Source organism: Pterocles gutturalis, unplaced genomic scaffold (genome assembly GCF_000699245.1).
Source record: "Pterocles gutturalis isolate BGI_N339 unplaced genomic scaffold, ASM69924v1 scaffold13747, whole genome shotgun sequence".
Taxonomy (NCBI): Eukaryota; Metazoa; Chordata; class Aves; order Pterocliformes; family Pteroclidae; genus Pterocles; species Pterocles gutturalis.
Window position 1 is genome coordinate 2054 of NW_010115543.1, and position 22887 is coordinate 24940.

The window sequence follows — 22887 nt, forward strand, 5'->3', positions numbered from 1 at the left end:
GATAACGGCCCAGCTGCTGCACCTCCTGTCTTCCTGGCAAGAAACTGTTCTTGGTTTGAGATGACAATGATGTCATCAGTTTTCAGTGATGACACACATCACCTCATTTCACTTTTCCCTCCCCAATTCAATAATTCAGCTTATAAAGGAGGAGCTAAGAACAGCACATTAAAGAAAAAAGAACATCTATGAAAAGGGGTTTTAAACCATGACAGGGAAAATAATTCATTCAAGTAAAGGCCGACTCTGATCAATGATTCCGGACCCTGGAGGCTGCAAGATGACGATCCATCACCTTCGCCCTGGCAGCAGGACAAGCCCAGAACAGAGGGAAGAGCACCTGAGCGGTAGCACGGGCAGCGGCATTGTCCTGGGCTGCCCCCGGGCTGCAGAAATGTCTGGCTGCAGGAAAAGCTTCCACAGACCACAGAGGATGGGTTTAACCTGTTTCACTTAAGGACTTTTCCTTTCCGCACCTCAAATATCCAACTTGCTTTGCTGGAGAATTCCTCCTCTTCTTTTCAGGCTGTAGTTTCATACAGGGGATGATTTTTGGCAGGAGCAGCAGCAGAGGGAAGCTCAAGACAGCAGGCACCTGCAGGCCAGTTTTACAGAGGAGATCCCTCTCAGGGGATGCAGAGCTGAGTGCACACCCCTGGTGACAGCAAAGCACCGAATCTGGGGTTGGAATCCTCCATCCACCTGAACTCAGGCAGCTTAACACTGAATTGCTGTGAAGACACTCCCCACACAGCTGCCTCCTCCCCATGCTGCTGCCCAGCCTCTTCCTCACCTTCTTTCACGCCCAGGCCAAAATGCTTCAAGCTCCCTCTCACTTTGCAGTTAGACCACTGCTCTGCTCTTTAAAGGCTGAGCCCAAGCACAAAGGGCCTGAAGGTGAAGTCACACCAGCTGTGACCCTCTCAGAAGGGGCAGACCCTAATCCAACACCAGATTCCTTCTTTTTGAAGATGAAGTACAAATTCCCGAAAGGTGGCTGTCTCTTTTCCCCCCAGGAGCTCCCCCAGGCACTTAACATGCTCATGTTCTCCATCAAAGGCCAGGATACCAAGAACTCCATGTTGGACACTTTACTGCCTTTATTTTAAAAAAAATCCAGAATGGATCCAGTAACAGTTTTATTATCAAGGAAGTTTGTTTTACCATAAGCAGAGAACAGACACAGGATGGAGCAGAAGGCTCAGACAAGCAAAGTATTTAACTTCCACATAGCTTCTTCTGTAAAAATAATGTTGCAGCTAAATTTGAAGTAACTCCTCTCCCTCAGAACAAGGCTACTAACCTAGCTGCAGATCTGGATGTTCTCTAGCAACGTAACCAGCCTCGTCATTGCTGCTCACAGCCCTTATCACCTGCTCACAACTACTCAGATCCACAAGGAGGGTCCATACAGGTGTTACTCTCCTCCCCATTCCAGCAGGACTTCCATCTCCACCCTTCAATTTAGTGACATGGTTTCCAAAGTTTGCTATCAGATTTAGTACACCATTGTGTCAAGTATCAGAAAGAAATGATCAGCGAGTTCCCAGGTGCCTCACTCGAATACCACGGGGCCAAACACTCAGAACTTCGTTTGGCATGAATTAAACTTTCATCAAGTGACAATTTATCTAGCAGACATCACTAAGTTTATACATTAAAGAATTTTATATATAGAATACTGCAAAAACACAGTAAGTCTGAATTCTGCCCATTGCTGCTCAGGAAGGTCCCTTCTCTCCCAAGCGTCAAGAAAAATCGACCTCTTCTTCATACTCTAGTCAAGACAAGACTGAGACTTCTTATTGCTTCTCTTCCTTCTGATCCCCTGGACTTCCAGAACCCTCTCGTTCAGAGGCCATCTGTGAAAGAGTCAGCTTATTAGTCGTAATAACAATATGCTTCTCCCAGATATTTTTTTCCTAGCTAGCTGCTTAGGGTAGTTCTAGACCAAAGAAACCCTTCCTCCAGTTGCCCACTGGAGAATGAGAGCCATCATCCTCATCTCTGCGTGACTGCCACTAAGAGGCAGGAAATTATCTTCCCACTATTTGCACTTTCCCAGCGGACATTACAAGCCTACGTTGCAGCACTGTTTTCAGTTTGGCATTAGAAAAGCAGCTTTCCACAGTTAAGGAGAGCTTAGCATCACCAAGGTCATCTGGGCAGAGTGTGCCGCTTCCATCCTGGAGACTTCCCCACACAGCGGGAGCACACATCTGCCAGGGCTCGAATAGGTGAGCCTTCCACTGGGAAGGAGATGGAGAAGAAAATCCCAATGGCCTTACTACTGTAATTTCAGGCAGACTAAGCAGGAAGCCTGTTCTACAATCATCCTTAAAACAAGTCTGGACATTACTACTTTAGGTGAAAGCCTTGTCTGTGCTCTTCTTGATGCTCCCTATTAAGAAGCTTCCAGCACTTTTCCACGTAACACACCGCCTGGGAGGCAGGCTACCTACAGCAGGACAGCCAAGATTTCAGGCCTTCAAATCTGCCCAACTTTCTCCAGCTGCCCCTTCAGCAGGTGTCACTCAGAGCTGCAGTGAGACGCAGTGCTACCTCCAAGCACAGCCCTTACCTAAATGTTTGGTGTCCCGACTCACCCCACCCATCTGAGGGCTATAAAATGGAAGTGACCATGAACCTACCTTCTTGTATGCCATTTCAAAGAGTTTCAGGGAAGCCTGCTGCAGGCTGGTTGCTGCCTGCCTGATGTTTTCTCCTGTTTCAGAATCTTTACGAGCCAGAAGTTCCCTCATTTTAGCAATTTCTTCCTTCAATTTGTTGCACTGCAAGAAAGTCACAAAAAACCATGATGAAATCCAGCACTTTGTTCACCAAGAATCTCACACCTGTCATTTAACCGACCTATCGGCCACAGCAAAATTACTGGTTTTTTTTGCCAGAAGCCATGAAGTCAAGTCTCAAACTGAGCCATACAGTCTGCAGGGACCAGGACTGTGCTCCGTTCCCAGTGGGCACCTGTCCACTTCACTAAATGTGCCACTGTTGGCACTAATCGGTCCCCTTGTCTGCAGTCTCAGCAGAGGTGCCAAGGACAGAAAGCCCTGCAGAGACCAAACAGCCCTCCAAGGATGAGAGCTGCTCTCCCTGGCACACCTCACCTGTGAGTCAGTCACCCCAGGAGCCAGGGTGAAGGCAAAAGAAAGCTGGGTTTCATCTAGATTTAATGTGCTGTCAGAAAGCCAACGAGTAAGGCTGTTCACCACCCTGTTTAATCCCTTTCTTGCACGTGGGAAAAGGAGCAGAGAGGCAAAAAAAAAAAACAACCCAGTATCGTCTCATCACAGCCCCTGTAGCCATCTGTCAAACCCTCCACAGAGTCTGGCGGTTCTCTGTCAGACTGGCACGCTGCTGGAGAGGCAGGCCTGGAGGAGCGAGGTTACGGGGGGACAGCTGCGCCGGCAGCGCTTGCTCTGCAGCATTCGCAGACAAAACGTGGGCAGAGTTCTCATTCAGACCCGCAGGAAGGGGAAGGTGCTCGACACCTTCTGTGTGAGGCCAACATCTCCACCCAGACCTTACTCCAACACTGCTACCCACTTTCCCGTGGTACTCCTCAAAAGATGTTACAGGGAACAACAGTCCTTGTGGGGAACAGGGATTTAGGCTCTGTGCTCCTGAGAGAGAACTCCAGGGATCATAATCCCAAAGACAGTCAGCCAATATCCATCCTAGAGAGAGGAGCTGGGCTGAAAATCTGTATTTAAACTCTTCAGAGGCTACTTACCAATGAACTACAAGTCTGTTCCCTCAAAAACCTCAGAGGGGCCCTAGGAGCCCTTTTATTCTGCTTCTGAGAGCTGTTAATTTGAAGATGGTGCAATCTGTTTTACACTTGGCTTTGGAAATTCACAATGCAGAAATTAAACTGTCACTTAGAATGGTATGAAAAAGCATGCTTTTGATACTAAATATCCACTTCACTCCAAAGATAGAAGAAAAATCAGAGTTAAGTGGATACAGTAATTTGCATTTCCTCCAAGTTCTCGGGTGCTGTGTTTGTACAGTTGGGACCGCACAATGGCTTTGCTTTGTCCCTCTGCTAACATGCTGGGAGGCACTGTTCATAATCTCCAGCTTTTGAGCAAAACTCTCCTCTCACACAGGCCGCAGTACAGTTCTTATCAAATCACTGCAAGGCCAAGTCAAGGACATAATTCATGCAGAAACCTTTCATTAACAGCTTCCCAGGCTCTCAGATCTTCAGTGACACTGAGCTCGCTCTTTGAAGTACGATATTTGCTATTATCCAAGCAGTGCTCTAAGTATGTCCTTACATCCTCCCATCAGCCACACTCACCCCACTCAGTAAGCGCAAAAACCAGAAGGGTTGATGACTGTGCCATCTTTCCACGGTTTGGAAACGTGCAGAGTCTGTGCCGCTGGCCAGAGCCAGCCAGGAGTTAAATGAGAACTGAAAATATATTAAGGAATCTTACCTCCTTTACTGTTAGGGGATCAGGAACTACCTACCTCATCTGCTGGCAGCTGATCCTTGAACTCCTCCATCTTGGACTCCGTATCATGGATGATGCCTTCGGCCATGTTCACAGCTTCCACGCGTTCCTGGGTAAGAGAGCTCATGAGGGCCTGCTGCACACATCACTGGCCCCACAAGCGGCAGGCATTTGAACTAACAGCTGACGTTTCTTTCTCCAAACTGTCGAATTCCATTCTAGCTCCCACCCAGGGTCCTTCTTAACAGCAAGCAGGGAAGAAGAAATGCAAGCAAACCATTTCTAGATGCGTTCCGGCCCCAGAAAGCCCAAACAGGCAGTCTATGCAAGGCAGTCCTCACACTTTCACACCCCCACAAAACCCACTTCCCTGGAAGCAGAAGCAACTAATGTAGCACTAGTGTTGGCATGCTGAATTAGCCAGCAACAGCAGAGACAGGACAGCTCTCTCTGTTCTGCTCTTTTAGAGAGCAACAGAACTTTCAGAAATTGTTCTTAAGCAACAAGGGCACCAGAGACAACTAAAATGCTGGGTTATTTTATTCATGTCCCCTTATTGCAAACACTTGCAGCATCTCCACAGCTGAAAAACCCCAGGGTACTAGGTAAGAAATATCAGTTCCTAACGTTACTGTTGCAAAGACAACCAAGAGGGGACAGAGCAGGCTGGAAGTACAGAGAAGTGGCAGTCCTGCTGAGACATAGTTCAGTCCCAGTGTCAACATGAACTATTTCACCAGCAACGATCTCTGGGACACCCAGCCCTCTCCAGCTGGGAGAAAGGTCCACCTAAACAAGGGTGTGAGGATATTCTCAGGAGGCTAATGACTTACAGTGGAAAGCTGATAAAAAAATTATTTTGCTTCTACACTGTCTTCACTCTCTGTGGGATATCAACGTTCACAGCAGGATGCTGAGTCCAGCAGAGTGGTAACTCTGCTTATGCATTCATGACACTTCCATGGCAGTAAAACCATGACCAGAAAGGCATAATGAGGAAATTTGGAGAATTACAGTTATGCAGGTGAAGTAAAGAGACAGAGAAGTGTCAGTTAAGAAAGCAACCCTATCACTTTTATCTGACAGGTCACTGGACAGAGCTGAGTCCTTCAGGACTACAACAGGGAAGAACTTATTGAGGGATTTAAGGTACAAAGTTAAAGTAAGGCAACAGAAAAAGTTTTCAGTGCAGCCTCTTCAAGTGTGAGGCCACCTATGCTTCATGGCAATGATGCAGTTACTTAGTGGGAATTTCAGACCAAGGTCTTCAAGTGTTCTCCATCTAACCTACAAATGCTAATAAGTCAGTGTTTTGCGGCTTTTGAGGTAAGGAGATGCTGTTTCATGTGAATTTATTCCATTAATTCTCTCCTTCAGTCCTTTTGTGATCCCTTCACTACTGAGGGTGAGATTTACAGCACTGCCTGAACACGTGAGACAGGTTTCTACAGACTAGGAGAACACAAAGCAGATAAATTCAGTGTGCTAGTTTCAGCAATCGCTAAACATATGCTGGTGCTATATCCCAGAGTAGGCCTTCACTGCTTAAAAATCAGTGCTCTATATTTAGTAGCGTAATTCATTAGTACTACCCTCATTAAACCAACTATTTCCAACCATTAATCCTATGAATATCACAGATTCAGTCACTCAACCATGGCAAGTGTCAGTCTTTTCTTGATAAAGTCAGGGAGGCTTTCAAACACCTCCTGACAGCTTCACCTGCGCTGAGGGCAAATACTGTGCTCTGATGAATATAGCATCCAAGATGCCACGGTGAGATTTCACACACTATGGAAAGCAACTTCCCACTTACAAAGGAAGAGGCTGAGGTGCAGCTTTGCTTGGCAGGTTCTATAATTTAAGCTTTAAAATAAACTTAGAGAAAGTAGCTTAACCATCCCTGTACTGCCTTCATTTAAGTGGAACATCACTGTGAAAACGCAGCTGTAGTACACTGGCTTCAAATTAACAGCCACAATAACAGGCAGGTGGACAGTCAAGAGTACTGATGAAAAAAAGCTTTGGTGACTTTGCTTACTGCTGCCTCCCTGTGCCAGTAATTCCTCAGGGAGGAATTAAAACGCCAGTCACACAGGGAAGTTACCCAACCCAAATCCAAGATCCACATGCCTCTGCACACACCTTCCTGCAACTGTGGAGTGTAAACTGAATGTAAGGAAGCAGATATTTGTGTAACTGCACAAACAGCTTGAGACCTACAGCTCCTTTGTGGTGGGCACAGTTAACAGCACAGAACAGCAATAACTGGCAGGTAGGCTCCTAGCTGGGAGATACCATAACAATCATGTTACCTTTCTTCGCCTGTCTTCCTCTGCATATTTCTCTGCGTTCTTCACCATGTTCTCAATTTCATCTTTGCTAAGGCCACCAGAAGACTGGATAACAACTGCATAGAGAAGAAAAATTAATAACGCGCTCTCATCTTGGCAGAAGGAAGTGTAGTATTTCCCAAACGCTCTCCATGGCAGCAGCCTTGCTCAGGGACTCTACCTGTGAGGACTCCGTGGGCAGTACAAAAACAGCCCCTCTTTGAAGAGGCAGCGATGCTGCTGGCGACATAAAAGCCTGATGTCTTAGATCTACCAACTCCCCAGCTCTGCCAGAAACTTCCCGTCCAGTGGTCCGCAAGTCACTTTGACCATTCTTCAGTCACTCAAAATGAACATACACACCAAGCCCCCACACATCAAAGGGGCACGATACCAAGTTAAAACCACTGAACTAAAAAAAAAAAAATCAGCAAATACCAACCAAATAAAATAAAATCCGAACAGAAGGAATTGTTTTACCAGGGCACAGAGATTCCTTTCACTGTTAGAAAGCTGCTCAGGCTGGTAACAGGATAAGATAACATAACATTTCCCACCCAGCTTCTCACACAGCACTACTAAGTAAACATAGCGTGAATCTATAGGCAGGCTCTCCATTAGTGCCAAGAAGTACAGTCTAGACTTAAGCTGATTTTTGCAGTAAAGCATAATTTTATCGAGAAAGAGAGGACCAACATCCAGGATGTCACAAAGTCCAAAAAAGGGTATAATAAGACCCTCATTAGAAATAAGTCTTCTACATAATATTTGTCAATGATACAAAACCCTGAACAAAGACACACACACGTCATTTGGATGCAGATGGGGGATGAGCTGTTCAGCTTTATAATTAGGACCACATTTGCATACAGGTAGGCAGGTAAAAAAAATTCTGATTCCCTATTACCAGAAGATGGCTATTCAGAGGTAAAAGGCTGCCACACATGGAAAATCTACAAGGAAATTCAAGTAACAAGCAGCCTGGTTTTGGTAACAAATTTCTGCCAAAAGCCAAGCAGCAAGACTCAGAAGAACATACACCTTCAAGTTGTCAACACAGAGTTAATATTTTTCTTAACTGGAACACACATTTCATTGCTCAAGTGGTTGCCTCCAAGAAACAACTGAAGGGCAGTATAGAGGCTTCCCAGATAGAGGCACAAAAGAGATTTATTTTGTATCAGGGGAATCTACAAATGCTTCAAATTAATTTTCTGAGTCCACAACAGAGCTTTAGAAAATGTCAGCTGTGTCGTTAATTACCCCAGAACACTGGGCCTAACGTTTCACTGCACTACAGAGCAAAATATACTGACAGCTTGAGGTCCCCAAGCCTCCTGCCACTTAGAGGCATTTCCAGCCTAAATGTATGAAAATGAACAAGGTGGTTACACAAAATACCTGCTGCTTCAAAATACCTGAATTTCAAGACCTTTGTAATGGAGTAATTAGAAACAAAATAGGGTCTCAGCACAGGGCTGATCTGTTCAGCTGTACTTGATGTTCCTTGGATTCAACAGAGATCTTCCTAATTCAATTTCTCCCTTAAAAGCTGGCACCTCCACGCAGGCAGTCTCAGATAGCAACCTCTTCGTGTGTTAGCAGAGGGCACTCCCAAAGGAACAACACGCGCAGGATCCCAGCAAAAGAACAACTTGTGCAAGGTGCTGGATTCCCAAACCCCAATTTTTGTCCCTTCAGGGTAACGTAGGGGAGAATGTCACTGCTCCGAGCTCCTCAGTGACACAGGACACCCTGTAAGCAGCGGGATCACTGCTCCACAAACACTCCACAAATGCCAACATGCATGCCCGAGAGGCACAGCTGATACACACAGGAAGCTCCAGGAAACAGTCACATTCTGCTGAAATGTTGCTATAGCCATCACAGCAGACAGCAAGACCAAGAAAGGACTGTCATACAGCACAAAATGACTTGGAATGTGGTAAAACCCTGCCAGTGAGGTCTTCCTTGACCTCAGTCTAGGCAGCTGCTTCATCTCCGCCTAACGTGCAAGGAGAGAACATCCATTGGTGGCAACCTCTGTCAGCAGGCTAACAGAGAGAGCAACAGAGTGCTGTGTGCTTACAGAAGCTTTACTTCCTTAAAAATGGAACTACAGGTCAGCTGTCACTTCTCCCCTTCCCTATTTTGGTTTGCCATAGCCCTTTGCCCTCCTTTCCAGAGGAGGCACTCAGGCTAAGATGGCTTCAATTGTTATCTACGCTGCACTGGCAACAGATTGCTCATGTCATCTTTATTCTTAATCAAGTAACACACATCACAGTCCCCACCCCTGGACTGCTGGATGTTCATCCGCACAGCACTTCATTACTTTGGAGTCACCTTGTGTTACCCCCAGTGCCCAGCACGCTATGGCACCATCACCACTCCACACCTTTCCTCCTCGTCCGCAGGCAGCACCCAGGGGCACTTACTTTGCTGTTCGCGTCCGGTGCCTTTATCCTTGGCTGACACATGAACGATACCGTTAGCATCAATGTCAAAAGTGACCTCAATCTGGGGCACTCCACGCGGCGCTGGAGGAATCCCAACCTGAGAACGAGAAGCGCCTTAGCCATTAGCTGCCACACAGACATGAGCTCCCACAGTCTGGGGCATGTCATCTTGGTGATCTGTCCATTGAATCAACTATTAACTACCCCTCAGAGCTGAGTCTGTTGGCATCACGTGGTGAATTAGTATTATCTTGACAGGTTTAACAGGATACAGATTTCTACCCAGGACAAGTGCACAGAAACAACAAGAGGCAGCCCCTCAATTTGGTTTCAAGGTGACACAGGTTCTGCTTTACTGCTGAACAAGCCACTCATCCCCTCCAGGACGTGGCATGATGCTCTGTTTCCTCAGTTCTGGACACAACTAGACTTCACTGACTACCTAAGAGGTTACCCTCGTAAAAGAGTGACAGGCAGTACAGCTTCTTTCAAAAGCACAAAAGAAAGGCCAAATCCTTCCTTTCCGGAGGGCTCTTCCTGGCAGCAGCAAGTTTGGACAAACAGTGCCAAACTTTGCCAGCAAACCAACTCTGCATGGGGAGCTGGTTAGTCAGCCACACGCTGCACATGTGAATCCCTGGAGCACATCTGTTCCCCAGTAACCACAGCAGTTCCACAGGCTTTCACAGAAAAGCTGTGCTGGGCTAGAATCGGTTTTCTCCAGGGCCTGCAGGTATCACAGAGCCTGCGCCAAGTCTTGTCTTTGCAACCCCAGAGGCAAGGTCCACATTCAGGCTATCTGCCGCACGGGGCTGGGACTACAGAGCTCTTTCTGCTCTTTGTGCTCAGAAGTGGAGAAGGCCTTCTGAGGGGATCAAGCCCCAAAGCTGCAGTATGTGCCATCTAAGACTGCTTAAAATGTTGAGCTCTGTCTTAAACACTAGTTGCTCCCCTGCCATTGAAAGGCTGTCCCAGAACTGGGCTGTGCCTTTACAGACTGCTTTTTTACTACAAATAGGGTCAAATGTCTTCTGTAAGACGACTCCCCCTCAACACTACCTTCAGAGGTCAACTGACATGGAGAAGGCTTTGAACTTCTCAAAGAAGATCAAGTCTAAGGTCATGAATACTGAGTAGCCAACATACCAATGTGAACTGGCCAAGAAGTTTGTTGTCACTAGCCATCTCTCTTTCTCCCTGGCATACTTTAATCTCCACTTGAGTTTGCCCATCGGCAGCTGTAGAAAACACCTAGGGAAAAGGAACACAAAATTGCAACACATGAACAGATGCAGTTACAAACCTACCATATAAGGAAGAGAATGAGAAGCTACTTCAAAGAGATAAAGAATCACCAACGCTTATTGTTCCCCTGTTCCTCAGGCAAAACACCAAGGCACTAAGACCAGCAACAGCCAAGCTCACTGGCATCTCCTGAAGTGGCAGGGCTCCTGCCCCAACCCCACACCCCCCAAGAACAAGTGTTATCAGTAAGAGCACACAGTAGCAGACCCAGACAAGGCAAAGCGAAAGAAAATATCACACCCAAGTCTACTAGAGCCTTACAACACAGGAAAAAAAGATAATCCCTTCTGAGTCATGCAGACCAAGAAAGGTGGTCTCAAACAGGCGTGGTACTCAGTTACAGAAGGTGTCCACACAATTCTTCTTCAGAATGATGTGTTGACAGTTACATCACAGCACGCACGCTGGAATCCTGACCATGCCACAAACATCCTGGGGTATCCTGGCACGCATTAACTCAACTTACCTCGCCCCCTGGGCACAGTAATAATCAGAGATACTTAGTGGCTGACATTAAATTTCATTTCTACGCTGCTTCTCCTTCCCAGACGAGGGGGAGACAAGACTATCTACTTGGATGCTTTGGGTAGCCTTCACTGGGTGTTTGAGACCCCCACAAAAGACCCACCCCTCTGGAATCGATTTGTACCTGGCTCTTCTTCGTCGGTATGGTGGTGTTCCTGTTGATGAGCTTTGTGAAGACACCTCCCAGCGTCTCAATCCCCAAGGAGAGGGGAGTTACATCCAACAGCAGCACATCAGTAACGTCACCAGCCAACACGCCACCTTGGATAGCTGCACCGATAGCAACGGCTTCGTCAGGATTAACTGCTTTGCTAGGAGCGCGGCCAAACAAATCCTGTACAGTCTGCTGCACCTGAATGGAAAGAGAGCACAGCTCGTATGCAGAGTGAAGAATTACTGCTCAGCACTGTGGCCACAAGAAATGCCAGCTTTGGCCAAAGGTTTGTCTTTTTGTGCTCCTGCTGCCATGTAAACCTGTGCCACAACAGAAATACTAAGCTTCAGGCTTAGTAATTCCCCATCTTCCACACACCCTGTTCAGTGCTGTCATTTTGGTCTAGACAATCCCTCCTCTGGAGACTTTCTTGCAATCAAGTTAACCAGCTGCAAGTCAATCTACGTCAGTCCTTTCACACAGCCCAGCCGCATTCAGAAGGGATCACTCCATGCTTATCAAGCAGGAGTCAAGGACTGCTCCCTGGGAACTCGCACAAGCAAACACTGGGCAGAACATGACTGTCAAGGACAGTACAGCTGCAGGGCACAGGGAAGGTAAAAAAAAAAATCCATAAGGCCAGTTCATCTTGTTTGTATGTAATAAAGGGGAAAAAAAAAAAAAAAAAGAAAGTGTATTTTATAACTCTTTATTTAACGTGTGGTTTCACGAGAGAAGTAGATTTGCAATGTCAGCAGTCTGAGCTGCATTATTAGCTTTTCACTGCTCTGCCCTTTCAGGAGGATGTGCTTGTAATTGCAACAGATTTATTGCTGAAACACCCAGATGGGAATGCAACAAGGTGCCTGCACCAGCACACGGCTCCGGAGCCCGCTCCTCTGCCTCACCAGAGAAGGGTGTGGGACTTTGTTCCCACTTGCAGCTTCCCTCTTCCCTGAGTAGACTCCTTAGGCACACATGGGCACAGGTGAGCGTGATGTGCTTGGAAAACTGCTGTAAGCAAATGTCCAACTCCTCCACACTTAAGGCAAGAGGCATCTGCTGGGAACACTCATTACAGAGGAAGACACTTCATGTACGAGCATGTAATTAAGTGCAAGTCTTTCCCTCAGGAGGCACATTTTACAGTAAGAAAGAAACACTACTTCTAACCACCCACTGTACATTTCCTGGAGCGCTGGTCACAGGAATGCTCCAAAGAAGGCAGTTCCCTCCTAGCAGGGTGAAGCTACGTACACGGGGGAAGGCTCTGTGCTGCATGCACCATATAGGCAGTGATCTTGGAGCCCGAGCTGTAACTACAGGCACTCAGTAAAGCCTTGTGTAAGCTCAAAGACACAGATTCTTGGGGTTATAGAGGGTAAAAACCCATAATAATAATAATTTAAAAATATCAATGTTTAAGTACTGTCTCCCACTCCTAAAGAATACATAATGTTTCAGGAAAGGCTTCCCCACTTCTAAAAGTGTTTTTCATTACTCTATACATAGCTAACCAGGCCATTTTTCCTTTATCCAGCTGGAACAACAGGGATTTTGGGAAGGTATAGCACAGTTACTCCACTTGAGCTTTGTCCAGAGCAGCAGCGTCTGTTTATCTTGCTGTTCTGGTTCCCCTGCCTGGGTGACCTTCTGCACACACCAGTATCACCTCCAGCCACCAGGCTCATTTAACACTTAGGGAAGAAAGAAAAAACCCGCCACCGAACCCCAAATCAATCCCAAGCAGGACCATGTACACACCTACTATCCTAACAAGGACCCAGAAACCACAAATCTTAACAGCAAATAGTCCAAGCCTGACTGATCCCCATGGAATGAGATTTTGATGATCTCTGGAGCAAAGGACAAGCTGTACCCTCGAAGAGAGCAGTGTTCATACATGTTCAGCTCTGACTTCAGGGGAGCTAAGCAGTACTCTGCACTGCTACGAACAAGAACAGCAATTCACCAGACAGTGCCTCATCTGCAAGACCGTGCATGTCAGCAGAGTTCCAAGTTACCTGTTGGTGCTTATCACCACAGAACACAAGGGCCAGGAGTTAGGTAACCACTATTGGGAACAGCCAGTTAAATATGCTTGACAGCACCCAGCCTCAAACAGGTAGCCAAACACATGCAACCAGCAGGTAACAGAGCCATCCTGCTTGCGCAGTCTCTTCACAGCCATCTCTAAGTGCCCTACACAGGGGAAGAAATCCACTGGAAGGCAAAGATTAGCAAGAGGTCATTGAAGTGTACTTCTAGCACACACTGAGTCCACAACAAGAGCAAACGCGCTGTGTACCTGAACAATGCTGCTTTTGGTCAGTCCACATCAGAAAGTCCGGTTAAATTTTCAACTCCTGATACCTCCCACTTGTCTTTGTGAAGAGGAACTCTGTTACAACTCCCAAACCCAAGCTGAGCCAATTAAAGAGGATGAGAGAGTCCCTTGCCACTGCTTTCATGTGACTGCTGAGCACTTCTGCTCTGCTCCTGGTGGCCTTCAGCTGCCGGAGCGTTGAAGTCACCAGACTCCCAACTTTTCTGTTACAGATCACCCTTAACAGGAAGCACCATCTGGCTGTGCCAGCTCTGCCCGTAACAGAGACAGATCTCATACCTTTGGCATTCTGGTCATGCCACCGACGAGGATGACTTCACCAATGTCACTCTTGCTGACTTCAGCATCCTGCATGGCTTTCTGGCATGGTGCTACCGTCCTTTTGATCAAATCAGCTACAATGCCCTCAAACTGTGAGCGACTCAGCTTCATGTTCAAGTGCTTTGGTCCGGAGGCATCCATAGTAAGGTACGGCAAGTTAATATCAGTCTGCAGCACAGAGACAGACACGGAGTGAAAAACAGGAATGGAAAAGGCGGCAGCTACATACAGGTTTTAGATCAAGTTACAGGTTCTATTCTGTCTGTACTGAAACATCCACGTGCCTGTTCACCCTGCAGCAGTCATACTTTTATGTTTAACATTTCTGACAAGAGATAGGAAAATTATTTATTTTTTTTTACACATCTCATGGTTACAACTGTTAAGTTCCAATTTTAATATTGTGTTATTTTGAGGTCTTCTGTTGTTAAGAAGAACCATTTAATTTCCATCACAGTCAGGAGATAAGAGCTGAAATGTTGAAGTGATGACCTTAATACTCTTCCTTTAGCACAACAGAGAAGAGAGCCCGTCTTCAGAGTTCTGAAAGATTTTGCCAAATGACTAACACTTCATATAAACATAAGCTACGTGAAGGAAATAACTCATGACTGTTTTCTCAGTGCAAACAACTCATGTTTGACTGTCAGTTCATTGTCATTTAACACAAAGTTCATCTGTGCCAGGGACCATAATCCCCACTTCTCATGGCTACTTGTGAATGATCTTACAAATCCACACACTGGATTTTTAAAGCAGATCTTACACTGAAGCCATCTTGTTCAAGTGCTGAGTCATGATGACATCAAAAGATACTACAAACCAAAGCAATTACAAACATTAATGCTTTAAGCTCTAGAGATTAAGTGTACACAAGAACTAAACCTGTGTTACTGACTAGAGGTGTGCATCCACTTTATAACTAGCACGGGCAAAAATATTAGGGGAAAACAGGGCCAAAAGCAAGTTTTTTTTCCTTCACTGCTAAAGAGTTAAGGAATTCAGTTTTTCCTGGTATGAACAGACGGCGCTTGCCAACTCTTGAGCTCGTAAAACAGAGCCTGCTATGTCTCTGGCAGAACTATGCATCCATTGTGACTGGGCTAAACTCCTTGCTATGAGCTCCCCTCTGGCCAACAAAAAGACCACCATCAAAAAAAGTTTATTCAGAACATAGAAATTGGCAGAGTCCCCATTTCAATTACTATATAATTGACCTTAATTTCACTTAGGCAAGACTATTACACCCCCAACTCACCGCTCCCCCAGCTCCTTATTCAGTAGTGCACAAAGGACATGCTGGAACACATTAATACACAAAGCAGACGGAAAAAAGAAAGGGGGTATATGTTGCCCATTGTCTAGACAACTCTTCTACAGGCAAATAAGTAAAGATTCTTTATAGAAATTACATCTTATTAGACAAATTAGCTGTTTCTCTGGAATGAGTAGCACCAAGGTTTTGGAACTGCCTGCACAAAGCCACAACTGCTTCCAGTAACACAGCAGGACCAGCTGCAGCTACATTCCCTGATGCCCATCATACTCTTCAAATACATAATAAGTTGGGAACAAGGTCACATTCCCTACAAGAGGAGAAAAAATGAGAACAGAGGCAAAACCCAGCAGCCGGTAACATTCTCAGCTTCCAACAACTAATTTTGCGCCTAAACAGTCTACTCTGCTAAAATACTTTAATGGTCCATTAAACTGATTCCATTTGGTTACACAGAAGCCTGTTCTGACACCGCAAGAGAAAAGCAGCAATTTCATACAGCTTTGGAAACAAAATACTGCAAAACTCATTGCATCAAAATGTTTTACTGGAGTGCTTTAAACCCAGCCACCTACCTGCACCGATGACGAAAGCTCACACTTGGCTTTCTCCGAGGCTTCTCTCACCCTCTGAAGGGCCATGTTGTCTTTAGTCAGGTCAACACCCATCTAAGCAACAAACAATACGGGTTAACAGACTCTCAGCTTTTTCACAGGGGTCACAGAGAGCTCCTCTTCACTGCAGTTCACCTTCCTATCACTCTTAACAATAAAGCTGTTTGTAGAAATACAGCCTTATATGTGCACTTCTGCTGATCTCTCTCTCTTCTGGCAAATGTATTTAGCATTTCAAAAATATGCACTAGCCCTCTCTGCTCTGTAAGCACCTATACAGCAAGTAACTGATTAAAGCTTGAAAAAGCTGCTGCATCACAGAATATGAAGGCAAAACTGGACTGGCAAAGGAGTTGGAATTACATTGCGGTTTCCTGCAGCCAACCCTGCACTATACGCATCTGTGCTGACACAGTTAGTTAAAAAAAAGTGTGATCCAATTGAAAGTAAGCAGACTATGTATAGGATAGTCAACACAGAATCACAGAATGGTTTGGGTTGGAAAGGACCTTAAAGATCAAGTTCCCCCCCCCTGCCACAGGCAGGGACACCTCCCACTAGCCCAGGTTGCTCAAAGCCTCATCCAGCCTGGCCTTGAACCCCTCCAGGGATGGGGCATCCACAGCTGCTCTGGGCAACCTGGGCCACTGCCTCACCACCCTCACAGGAAAATATTTCTTCCCAAGAGCTAATCTAAATCTCCCTTCTTTCATCTTAAAACCGTTAGCCCTCATCCTATTCCTGATCAACAGTGCCTCCCCATCTCTCCTGTAGCCCCCTTTAGTCCTGCTGCACTGGAGGAAAAAAGGCAGACGTCGTGCTATTTTGTTTTCCAGGAGAGGAATATTCCACCTCAAGAAATCAAGTGCAAGAACTGTAAGCCAGGCAAACAAGTATCTTTAATACCCTCAAATTTCAACTGTGCCATAGATTACAAACCAAGTCCTACTAACTTAAAGAATTCCCACCCTTCCATAGAAGTTAAGCAAGGTTGAAAAACAGTGTAATGCAAGATTGAATTCTGACAAGATATCTTACCTCTCTCTTGAACTCTTTAACAATATGCTGTAGCAAAGCCTGGTCAAAATCTTCTCCACCTAAGAAAGTGTCACCGTTGGTGGACTTCACCTCAAAGACTCCTTTCTGGATTTCCAAAATGGAAATATCGAAAGTGCCACCACCCAAATCGTAGACCGCAATACTACAAGAAGAGATGCACAAAAACATTACTTTCTAGACAAAGTTGTGTGGCTCAAAAATCATTCTCCTCAGGAAAACAGGTGTGTAGAACTCATGCTGCTGTTCACAGAAGTTAAGAGCCTCTCTAAAGACAGCAGTAAACAAATTACACAGGGTACGCATTCCTTGAACACTGAGTCCATGTGGAAGTCTTCTCTGAAAGATGTGCTGCATGATGCTTAACCTTAGAGAGGGCAGTTCCTTCTTCAAACAAATACACACTCACATACAACAAGGACATGGACATCAAAACCATTATGAAACATGTTTTTCAAAATGTGAGGGTTTCACAGCACTATAAGCTACACCAGATTTGCAAAATCTGCAACAACCCCCATGCATTTATATAACACCCTTGACAGTGACAGAAGGCTGAATGCAGCTGGGGAAGAAGATGGAAACCATGGATTACCAGGCACCAAAGCTTGGGGTTCGTCTTATGCCACGCTTCAGCACCAACAGTGACCGCCTCTGCCCCAGCTGTCCTTAGCCACACCTATCACTGCTACCAGTAGGTAATTACATTGACACTCAGCTTCATCAGTAAGTTATAGCTGGAAGTTATTAACTCACTTTCTTTAACAAATATGGTTGGCACAGAACAGAGGTGACATTACATGGTGCTGGCTCACACCTGAGAGTCTACTTTGGCAGAATACCAACCAATGATTTTAAAAAACAGAAAGCAGAAGACGTATTTACAAAGGAAATTACAGCACGCTTATTTAAGAGAAGGTAGGTGTTACGAACAGGCACTTACACTTTGTCTTCAGACTTGTCCAGACCATACGCAAGTGCAGCTGCTGTTGGTTCATTAATCACCCTCAGAACATTCAAGCCAGCGATCTGCCCAGCATCTTTTGTAGCCTGAGGAAAAAAAGAGGAAGAGTGCTCACTTCTGAGAGAAGCTAAATGCAATTTATAAGCCCGAAAAAATCTTACAGCTTGGTAAATACCTGTCTCTGAGAATCATTGAAGTAAGCAGGGACTGTGATCACAGCATTCTTTGCTGAGTGTCCCAGGTAATTTTCTGGAGGAGAAAGACGACAAAACAGAAAGTTAACCTTACAAAATTAGAATACCACCAAGTTATTATGCAGCTTGAAATAATTTTCCTGAATGAAGAACAGAAGACAGGTTTGCTGCACAAGAACTTTCTGCTTTCTGGAGAGATGCAGAGGAAGCTGTGCAGAAATCAAGTCCTTCCACACGATGTGGAATAGTTTGTAGACTTCTGACAGAACAGCAAAGCACCTTCACAATTCAGTGACTGGATGCCATTAGTGAGTGAGAATTCATGTGAGAGCTTCACTTGTCTCTTTAGTGTGTGCAACTGAAGTTCTTTTCTACTTCTTTGGAGTGTTCAACATGTGATGCACTTAAAACTTACCCATTTTCACCCTGTTTATAGAGTCTGCTGTCAATAACATTTACACCGTACGAACAGCGCGCATATACTAACTTTATAAGCATTTGAGACAGCAAATCAGAAAAAATATATATAACATCCTAACTTAAGGTCACAAACCTCTTTCAAAAAAAAGAGGACATAAACAAACACAGATTCAGACCTGCATAAAAATCAGAATGTGCATGATGCAGGGAGAATGCACGGAGAGGATTTATGCCTATACATTAGCCCTGCATGGACCGTACACACTGCATTATTCTGTGTTGCTTGCAAAGCCAGATCATTCCATAGTTGGATTCAAGTAGCACCCAGGCCAAAAGCCAACAGACCTACAGAAGGCAGACCCTGCTTAACACAGAGGAATACTGTCCTCAGAGTAAGTCAGATTCATCACACCTAGATGCTCAGACACCAAATGCTCGTATTTTACTCTTGGGTGGAGTTTTAGCAAGTATCCAGGACCTAACACTAAAAAAAATGATCTTTGGATGGAGCGTCAGTAACAACCTTTAGTCCTGCCCTCCAATCATTTATCACTGGATGCGCAACATCTACCAGGTGACGCTGTGGAACACAGCTACTGACTATTGGCTCTCTGTATTATACTCAGTTTCCCCAGAAACCACACTAGGAACTGAAAAGAAGAGAAAAAATTCTCCATGCCAATGGTTATCTTCCCCTAGTGAAGATTTAAAGCTACCACTGGCTAATAAGCTATTAATTCAGACCAAAAATCAGGTCCCTTGAACACTCCCTTTCTTGCTACGTATCTAGCAGCTGAACAAAAACAAAGCCACTGAAAACCCTGGCTGCCACAGCCCAGGCTCAGCTGCTGCCAGGGAGGCACAAGGGCTGCAAGGAAAAGGAGCTCCCCCTTCTGAGCAAGCATGCATTCCATTAAATTAAAATTGAGTATCAACTCAATCAGCACTCTATTTTGATAAGAACACTTTTTAAGAACCCAGACTGTGGTAGAAACACTGATTCTCCCCTTGAGGCTTCCTAACAGCCCATCACTGCACCCCTCCATGATCTGCCCCACTGAAGGGGCTGCTATACAAGGACTCCCACACCAAAAGTGTCTTTACAGCTCCTGCACTTGCATTTACCACTGCCCAGCACCAAGGGCATAGCCTTGCACAGACCAAACTGTACCAACCTGCAGTTTCCTTCATCTTCATTAGTACAAAGGCACCGATTTGGCTTGGAGAATACAGCTTCCCATGTGCCTCTACCCAAGCGTCACCGTTGGAGGCACGGACAATTTTAAATGGAACGTTCTTACTGAAAAACAGAATTCCACACTCAGTTTGTGTATCAGCATGCAGCCCAAAACCCCTACAAATAGTATCAGCAGATGAACATGTACAAGTTCTAGGCAAAGAACACTTGAACTTGCCAACAGCAGCCTCAGACTCAGGCAGTCCCAGAAGACCTACAGACTACTGCTGCTTTTAATCAGCTTCATCATTTAATTGCAAGTCTTAAGTGTGATCATACAGCTGTGACTGTAAACACCTTCAAGAATGAGAAGAGTCTCCTCTGGGAGACGCTGACCATTCTGCACACCATCAGCAAGGTTGTGGGGTGTCAGAAAACTAAATGGTGGACCTTTTTTCTTCTTCTCTGAAAACCTTAAAAAGATCAGCAATTAACATAATACAGCTTGGCCCTCACAATATAAGCAATGAATCTCTGAGACAAGAGGGCACAGCTATTTCACCCAAAAGAGGATATTGTAAAACAGGTTATGTCATACAGCATTGTATTTTGTGTATTCCTGCCGGAAGCAGAATGGCTCTCCCCTCTCACTTACATATCCTTCTTTACTTCAGGGTCATCAAAGCGCCGCCCGATGAGACGCTTGGTAGCATAGAAGGTGTTGTGTGGGTTAGTTACCGCCTGTCGCTTTGCTGGCATGCCAACCAAGCGTTCGCCATCACCCGTAAACGCAACAACTGAAGGTGTTGTCCTGGCACCTTCAGAGTTTTCCAGCACCTATGTAAAAAACATTAACATGATTCCATCAAAAACATTGCCTCTGAAAACACTCATTTGGACATTCAACTTCTAATACCATTGCTACAAGCTGCTAGACATTTTTTACTTACTTTTGCTTGCTTTCCTTCCATAACTGCCACACAGGAGTTTGTTGTACCCAAATCAATTCCAATAACGGCACCTTTAATTGCTTCTGAGCTGTCAAATACATGAGAAAAAAAAATTACTAATGAAGGAAAGTAACCAGATAACAAAAAAACCTTCTACCCTGAAGACAGGACAAAGTGATTCTTCCCTAGATGTTGAAGCAAATACACACCGTATTCTGACCTAAGGTGTTCTCTCACTCTTATAAAGGAATTTAACCTTGTGACTCTGTATTCAATTAGATCACTTACAGCTAAACCCCTGCTTGTTTAAACACATAAACCACTACTTTTCACCAGAATAATCCACACTACATATATTCTCCATACCCCTTCAGATTCTGACATAAAACAAAGTTGTAACTAATTCTTTCCCTCCAGCCATGAAGTTTCCTGGACTTGCTTTGGGTTATATCTGATGTTCAAACATGTTTGAAAACAACCACCTGAAGTCAAAATTATAATAATAAATTATATTGTTTTACTTATCACTGCTTAGCATGAAGAGAAGAATACACAAAGACAACAAATTACTAAACCCCTACGCGGGGTTCTCTGAGCCAAAGACAACCATCTTTTTGATCCCCAGGAGCAACAGACTGATTTAATTATGAAAAATGGGAGTGGTTCTTACATAAGACAAATCCGAACCTCTTCCTTCTTTCTAGGAAGTGTGTATTACCCCTTTCAAGGCTAGAGAGAACTCCTGAACCATAGTTTTGCGTTGCAAACAAAGCCATGTTCTGGGGTGAAGCAAGCACACTGAAGGCAGAGCAGGGCCTTGTTTACTACCAGGCTACCACCTCCTCACTCCCCAAGATGCTAAATCACACTAACTCTAGCTCAGGTGACAAAAAGCAGTGACCTTGGAAATGTGCAACTGTTTGGTTTCCCTGTACTAACCAGAACCGGGCAGTTTTCCTAACAAACAGATTTCCCATTCTGTGTCCTGAATCAGCACCAGCCACAAAGCATCTGACTAAGTTATACAACTAACTGCTACTCTTCTCCCATTATCTAGCAACAAAAAACCCAAGTGATTAAAATGCATGAGCTGTTTGAAATAAGTTTTATCTGTAGTGAAATGCAGCCACACATCCCTCTTGTTTCGTGACAGTGTAAAACAATTTGCTCCATCAATTTCTTAAATTTTTTTTAAAAATCAAACAAATCTCAACTATCCATTTCGTGGATGCTGCTGACAGCGAGAGAACAATTTTAAAAGTTCCCCTAGGAAAAAAAAGCAAGTAAAGAGATAAAGACATACCCTGAGAAAAGTGACAAACATAGCTTCTAGTTTCATCTTGCTGGTTTTACTCCGCTACTCTGCCCCTGACTCCAATAATTAGTTCTGGTACCAGAAGGGGAGTTAACATAAATACCAAACATGAAAAACCAAGGAAATACTTACGCATATTTTCTGCTGGATGCTGCTCTGAGGACATTTTGACTGAGGCCATTCCAGAATGTCTACAAAGTAAAGACATTCCAATGAGAACTCTGTTTTAAACATTAAGTGACCTTCCACTCAAGACTTTCAAAGGTACATAACTTTTGAAGTGACATGACGTTTTATTTTAAAAAACTTAAGTGCAAACTAAGGAAGAATTCGAGAGTCAGATTGCCATAAAAACCAACCACTACACCGATTAATCTCACATAGCCCTGATTTCTATTACCAGAGCCATTTCCCTCACACAAAATGGTATCTGAATATGCTACCAGGCAAAAGACATTTCAGTAAATTAACTCTGAACCTTCAGCTTATGATGAACAGCAGCAGATAAACATTAACCCCCCTTCTCACAGCTTTATGTGTGGTCAGCAGCAAGTGACCTACTACATCCCTGGAAGAATTTGCAGCTGAGATTTTGCAACAACTCTGAAGTTTTTTTGCAGCGGCTATAACTCTGCAAGTGCAAAAGAGTATCCTGGAGAACTCTGAAACCATTATGCCTTTTTCTGCTTTGAGAAAACATCTCTATAGAGACAAGGCTACACCAAGACACGAATATTTTGCTAACTCTGCAGGACACTCGGCCTCGCCGCGCTGCAGGAGGGGTAAGGGTGCCACGGGCCTGGTCGGAGCAGCCCAACACCCTGTCGGGCACAGAGACCTGCACTCCGAGGGAGCGAAGAACCGAGGAATATCATAAACTTCCTTCGAAACGCACCCAGGCGCACGGACATGCTCCCCCCGGGTGCTCTTTCACCTCCCACCACCACTCACAGGTTTCGTAATAAAATCTACCCCGGCCTGGACACGGACCAA

General features: G+C 45.0%; 1 protein-coding gene across 1 annotated transcript; it reads right to left on the reverse strand.

Moving 5' to 3' along the window:
* Positions 1 to 1126: 1126 nt before the first annotated feature.
* HSPA9 (heat shock 70kDa protein 9 (mortalin)) lies at positions 1127 to 22082 on the reverse strand. Its single transcript, XM_010075229.1, has 16 exons — positions 22027 to 22082; positions 20580 to 20667; positions 20285 to 20466; positions 19628 to 19752; positions 18014 to 18087; positions 17818 to 17924; positions 16857 to 17019; positions 15780 to 15872; positions 13887 to 14096; positions 11231 to 11458; positions 10423 to 10527; positions 9256 to 9373; positions 6800 to 6894; positions 4501 to 4593; positions 2652 to 2792; positions 1127 to 1862 (listed from the first exon to the last, which is right to left on the reverse strand). The coding sequence occupies exons 2-16, from the start codon at positions 20598 to 20600 to the stop codon at positions 1803 to 1805; spliced, it is 1815 nt and encodes a 604-aa protein (XP_010073531.1). The 5' UTR covers positions 20601 to 20667; positions 22027 to 22082; the 3' UTR covers positions 1127 to 1802.
* Positions 22083 to 22887: the final 805 nt, after the last annotated feature.

Bases quoted from the DNA above. Each gene is read 5' to 3' on its own strand.
- HSPA9 (XM_010075229.1), bottom strand. From the start codon at position 20,600: ATGGAAGGAAAGCAAGCAAAA. The intron at 15,873-16,856 runs GTAAGATATCTT...TTTGTTGCTTAG, and splicing joins TTAAAGAGTTCAAGAGAGAG to ATGGGTGTTGACCTGACTAA. The intron at 2,793-4,500 runs GTAGGTAGTTCC...ACTTTCTTGCAG, and splicing joins ATCAGCTGCCAGCAGATGAG to TGCAACAAATTGAAGGAAGA.